The sequence below is a fragment of the Cyprinodon variegatus genome, unplaced genomic scaffold (assembly GCF_000732505.1).
Source record: "Cyprinodon variegatus isolate N-32 unplaced genomic scaffold, C_variegatus-1.0 Scaffold101, whole genome shotgun sequence".
Lineage (NCBI taxonomy): Eukaryota > Metazoa > Chordata > Actinopteri > Cyprinodontiformes > Cyprinodontidae > Cyprinodon > Cyprinodon variegatus.
In genome coordinates, this window is record NW_015150554.1 from 1313629 (window position 1) to 1319636 (window position 6008).

Consider the following 6008-nt stretch of genomic DNA (forward strand, 5'->3'; position numbering starts at 1 on the left):
CAAGCTCCGAGCCAGTCACAGTTGTCAAAGTCAGAGAAACAGGACCACACTGAAAAAACTAGCTGCCAGTTCTGTTAGCTCTACGCCTGCCGAAGACACAGACGTCCATCCCCGTGAACACTGGGACGCAACTCAATGGGAAAGGAAAGGATTCTGGTTTCAACCGTTGCGTATATTAGCTGCGACACATGAATCAAGATGCTATGACCGAAAAAACCCAGATTTTAAGTCAGGATTTTTTTTTTAATAAAAATTTTCTAAATTTTGGGTCAATATTGTCTGATAAAGAGTACATTTATATACTTGTATAAGTCAGAATGCTTTGACATTTAAATATGATTTCCCTACGACTTTAAGAAACGGGTGCAATACAGTTTGTTCGAGTGGAGTTGCCGTATATTGACGTCATAAATAGGGGCGGGGCCCAAAGCAGATCTGGTCCCTACAGCAGCACTTCAAAGAATTGCATTTGTTTTAGTTCTGTTTTATAACTATTTTCTACTCTGCTGTGTGAATTTATATTTTTTTCTGTTATGTTGCACCGTTGCAGGAAGTTAAATAGGTTTTTCTAAATATGTCTAGAATTGCACTTTTAAGAATTTGCGCCATTAAAAGTTGTGCTGTTGAAATGTAGCACTACCTCTACAGCCTCTGGATTTGACAGAAAATAAAGATGGCCCTTTATATATATTATTAATTAGAATATGAATCTGTGTTTATTGTCATACAAATGAATATATCATGAATTTAGATATTTTACATATATTAAAAATGTATTGTACCATATATTGAATGTATACATGATTTTTTTTTTTGTTTTCATATAATGTTATAAATTATATTCTACCACATGTTTTCATTCATTTATGCTTCCATATATTCACCCATAAACATACATGTGACACTATATATATTTACATTTATTAACCACACATTTTTTTATGTAAATTGCAATACATGAGGGTGGATATTTATAAATATAAAATAAAAGTTATTTTGGGGTATAAAAACATGCATTATATATTACAATATATGAAAAGCAGCAATCATTTGTATATTTTGCCATTTATTACATGAATATATCATGTATTGCATAATAAATGTTTCATCTATATATAATTCTGTGTATTAACACTATATAATATATATTAGAAATGTTTTAGGAAACTAATATATTAGAATATATTTCAAGCCAAGATGGCGCTGCACATGCAGCAGCCTGTTAGGTCGGCTCTCCTTTCCTACTTTCTCTTCTTTATAAAGTTTTTCAAACGTTTTTCTTTTACAACATATATGTGGACGCACTGTTTATACTGTATATACCCCATTCACCTTTTTCTCCTTTTGGCAGCTTCTCTTTTTGACTATTGAGCTCATGTAACAAGTACATTTCTCCACTGTGAGATGAATAAAGTCAACTAATCAATCAATCAATCAATCAATCAATCAATCAATCAATCACGATATTGGTAAATATCATTTCCTTTTGTAAAGGTTCACTGATCCTCAGTAAATGTTCAGAAGTCTAGGAGGATTTTGCTCTTCGGTTTATTTCTAATTTCTTCACTTCATTTTACAGCCTTACAGAGAAATAATCTTTGACAGAAGAAGGTCCAATTGATTGAAATAACTGCAGTTCGTCATGGAGACAAAGGATCAAACTGATGCATCAGATGTTCCTGGAGCAAAGAAAAGGCCTGCTGGAGGAGCAGGGCATGTCGTTCCACTGGTCTCCTGTTGGGATCAGAGGGACGAACAGTTTTGGTCAATCTTCTGTTTAAGGTCAACATTCTGAGGAGTTTCAGAGATTCATCTGTAAATCAGGTTATAGTCCCTAAACACTGACTGACCTCCCAGGTTTATTTCCAGACAGTGTTCTGGGTTTCCACGGTGGTTGTTTGGCTCGTCCGGATACCAGTTCTCATAATGAAACTCTGAGCCGTCGCTCCACAGCCAGGTACTGTCCTGATGACATCAGATCAAATGTAGGAGCAGTTTATTGATCCCTGATTGTCAGGCTGGTAAACCCTGTGCATTTGCAGGACTTACGTTGACGGCGTCGTAGCCTCCAACCCAGGTGAAGCGAGTTCTACCCGTCACTCTTTCCACCATCGTACTGAGGAAGGTGTTTTCCTCTGAGCTGTGGATGGAGGCCAGATTCCCACCAATAGAGATGCAGAATTTCTGAAAGGTCAAAGTTTAGATGCTGATGAAAAAGGTGTTTTCCAAAAAAATTAAAAACAATCCAATGGACTTTGTTTCCAAGTTTGAAGATGTTTCTCTTCCATCCAGGAAGATTTTTCAATTCAAAGTGTCAGAAATAATTTTGAGTTCCAGGTTTTATCCAGCAGCCCAACAAAGCCTGGTTTTAGTTTAGAAATCTATAGGCAAAGATGTTTGCACCTTAGGGTGGAAATACTGTACGTCACCAATCTGAAGGAAAATAGAATGACGCTTTACTAGTCATTAAAGATTAAATATTTATCTTGCACATCTAAAAAATACATTTCAATTAATATATTTTGAAATATTTTAAATGTTAATTTAAAATTAAATCATAAAAAATATATATTTTTTATGTCTTAATTCATTGGGTCATTGGGTGGGTGGGGCGGTGCCCTAGCGCCCTCTATTGACCAGCCGGCACTGAGTTGCAGCCTTAAAGGACAATGTGCTAACAAAGGCAGTTCTGTCCGGTACCTCTGCATCGACCCATGTCCTGGACTCGTAGTAGAAGATGAAACAGCGAGAACCAAACTGCGTCCAACCAGGAGGACAAGGAGCGGCACAGACCGGAGCTGCAACAAACCCAGAAATCACACAAAGGAAGTAGAAATCAGTCAGGAAAACCATCCGGTAAGGCATGTTCATAGAAACTAGAGTTCAGGCTGACGGCTCTGAGGGAACAGAACCAACCTGCCCCGAGGTTCTCACTTTGAGCAAACGCCTGCAGAGACACAAAAACACACCATTGGAACCAGAAACCATCGGATCAAACGTCCAAAGATTTTCACCACATTAATGAAAGTCAGAGTTGATGTGACTCACAGCTTTAAGAGCCAGGAGGCTGATGATGGAGCCGAGGAGGAACGTCAGCTGGAGGGCAGCCGGCATCTAAGAGACGGACACTGAGGATCAATTAAGGCCGCATTCAATCACTGCTAAAGGAGGAAAGGAAGCTCTTAGATGTTACCTTTGCTCCTCTGATCCTCCAACAGATGATCCCAGCTGGAGGAAGGATCTTATATAGCCTGTCTGGAATGCTGAATGGCCACATTTCACGTCTCCTTTAATTAACGAGGGAACATGAGAGAGAAAGCTCCTCCTGACATCGCCTGACTTTCTAAACACCTTGATTAGTCCTGATTGATGCCTGAAGTTTAACCAACAGGAAGAGCTTCCAGGCAGACAGGCTGGTGAATTCATCTTACTTCAGGCTTCAGGAGGTCCCTGCTTTTCTCCAGCCTGGCTGCAAAGCTGGGTCTGAAATACAATGATATCAGTGCAGGAACCCGTCTTTCCTGTTGGAAGATATTTGCCTGGAAACAGCGTGAATGCTGAATGCATAAAAACTACACATTAAATATCAACTTCTATTTTTCCTGTTTTAACTCAGATTTAGAAGTTTATAAACAGTTTGACCGTTTCTGACTCCATAGATTTCGTTTAATTTCTTCTGAACTTCAGAAAACTTTTACCTGAACTTTTCTCACTCGGTGGTTTTACTGCTAGAATCCAAACTTCCGACTGATTCAGCGACATTAACCGGTTTTTCATCATTTGTTTTCCTTTTATGATGTAACGTTTAATTGTTGTTGCCTCTGAACCAGGACTACTTTGTTTATAAGAGTCATTGGGAAAACCCAGTTAAATAAAATAGAAAATCGCTTTATCGTCTCACAGCAGTGTTCATTTTCATTACAAAAACATTCTTCTTTCTACTTTAGCAATTTTAGCTTTATTTCTAAGAATTTCCCCCTTGGTTCCCACTGCTCAGGGGTCAAAATAGATTTAAATTCAAAAGGGTCTGATGTACAAAATGACACAGAGTATGGAAATCCAGACCTAAATGTAAAAAATTGTTAACTGAAATGCTAAAATATTCAAACAGACAGAAACTAGAACCACGAGAGAGAAATAGTCAAAGATCTATGTACTTTTTCATCCGGCTCTTTGTCCAAAAATAAAGAGAATGCAATTAAATATCTTCTTGCAATATATTTTAGGGAATCATTTTGGTAGAAATGAAAGAATGTTTAGCATCACCTCTTTTGAGCCGCATAAAATAAAACCCTGATAGTTAGACAAAAGGATTTTTCATGCTTGGCAGAGGTGTTATGGTTCTTCCCATTTGTTGTGACTCTGAGTTTTCAGTTTTCTGTTATCAGTTGTTTTGTTTTTATTTTCCATCATATTCTAGCATTCTTTAGTTACTCTCTGTCGCCCCCTTGTGATTGTTTTCTTTCCCCTTGGATTCCCTCTTGCCAGTTCCACCCACACCTGCTCCTTATTCAGCTCATCAGTCCATCCTTTGTTCTGTTCTCCCTAAATACTCCACCTCTGCAGTCACTCAGCGCTGGTTCCTTCTCGTTGCTGTATTGTCTACTCAGCTCGTCTCCCCGTTGCTCCTCAGGCTACTTTTTTCCCCTGATGTCTCCATGGTTTTTGGTTTGTTAAACATTTTAGTTAAATTTCTGGATTTGTACCTCTGTTTCCTGTGTTCTTTAATTAAATCAGCTGGAACTCATCTCTGCTTCACTCGGCTCTGCATCTGGGTCCTTAAGCAACCCTACCACCCATTGTTGACAAGAGGATGATCAGACACATCTAGTTTATGAAGTAGCGAGAGCAGGAAGAGCCGTACTGCTGAGAGCGAACCGTCAGAGCGGAGCGTAAAGCGCAGACTCTGAGCTAAGCTATGCAATGATGCATTTCTGCACAGCTGGAAGATCAGAGTTAGTCAGAGTTCAGCGGGCCGTACCGGATCATTCCGGGTTATTTTCCTCCCCGCTGCTGCCATGATCCATCTGGGGTCGTGCAGAATGAGCAAAGCTGCGGCGTCGCCGAACAGAACGCGGCGGCACGGCTGATGCTGCTTAGCAGATTACAGCACAATGATGCATTTAAACCGACGACCTGCTAGCCTCATCAGCCAAAACTCGCACCCATGACTCGGCATATTTTCATCGTCAAAGATTCATGAAAAAAAGGAGCGTCAGTGAAATGATTTAATTAATCGTTGAGGATACAGTTCCACAGTGAGGAAATTCATTAATTTAAGGTTTAAATAATATTTTAAATAAATAAAGCAACGTTTAAATGCTGTGTTTCTGCATGAACTCTGTCATCTCTCAATGCTTTATCTCATCATCCTCTCCATGAGGTTCTTCTTCATGTCATCAGGATGAACGGATGTTCTGGCTGCAGAGAGTAAAGCCTGTCAGCGTGGGACGAATCCGCTCAGCGCTTCGTCTGCAGCTTCCTGGTGCTGCTTGATTCCCAGTGAGGGAAACTTTCTGAGTGAAATTACTTCCCTGTTCTGGAATCACGTTAACATCAGGAAGTTATGCAGCTGCTTATGAGGAAGAAGCTTTAATAAAGGTTGGTTTAATGGTGCATACCTACCTTTGTTTGGCAGGATTTATTCCTCTGAGTCACTAAAGAGGAGGTGAAAAACTGGAAAGATGTGATTCTCTAGATTTAGAGGAAGTTAAAGGCGTTTTCCTGTTGGCCTCAAAATATCAATATTAAAAAAACCTGTAAACATGGTAAAACTAACGGAAGTAAAGGATCTGGATGTTTCCCAGTTGATAATAAACCAGAACACTCATGATCTTTCACTCTAAAAACAAAATGTTGCTTAAACTTAAATGATTCAGTCGGTAAGAAGTCAATTAAACGCCTGAAGCTCAGAGGGTCTTAGCAGCAAATTAAATATGTAAATTAAATCAAGTACAGCTCCCAAACTCTGAATAGGAAATACAAATGTTTGTGTTTTATGACAGAAA

The 6008-nt window shown here is 39.1% G+C and overlaps 1 protein-coding gene across 1 annotated transcript; it reads right to left on the bottom strand.

Annotated features, from left to right (window-relative positions):
• Positions 1–1611: 1611 nt before the first annotated feature.
• Positions 1612–3216, bottom strand: LOC107084516 (galactose-specific lectin nattectin-like). Its single transcript, XM_015374396.1, has 7 exons — positions 3194–3216; positions 3049–3114; positions 2917–2947; positions 2701–2798; positions 2050–2184; positions 1851–1965; positions 1612–1734 (listed from the first exon to the last, which is right to left on the bottom strand). Exons 2-7 carry the CDS (start codon positions 3112–3114, stop codon positions 1670–1672), a joined length of 510 nt encoding a protein of 169 aa, XP_015229882.1. The 5' UTR covers positions 3194–3216; the 3' UTR covers positions 1612–1669.
• Between the last annotated feature and the right edge of the window lie 2792 nt (positions 3217–6008).

Excerpts from the sequence above, each read along its gene's own strand:
- LOC107084516 (XM_015374396.1), bottom strand. The coding sequence starts at position 3,114 with ATGCCGGCTGCCCTCCAGCTGACGTTCCTCCTCGGCTCCATCATCAGC. Across the intron at positions 2,948-3,048 it reads GCCTCCTGGCTCTTAAAGCT|GCGTTTGCTCAAAGTGAGAA; the intron begins GTGAGTCACATC and ends GTGTCTCTGCAG. Across the intron at positions 2,185-2,700 it reads GGACATGGGTCGATGCAGAG|AAATTCTGCATCTCTATTGG; the intron begins GTACCGGACAGA and ends TTGACCTTTCAG.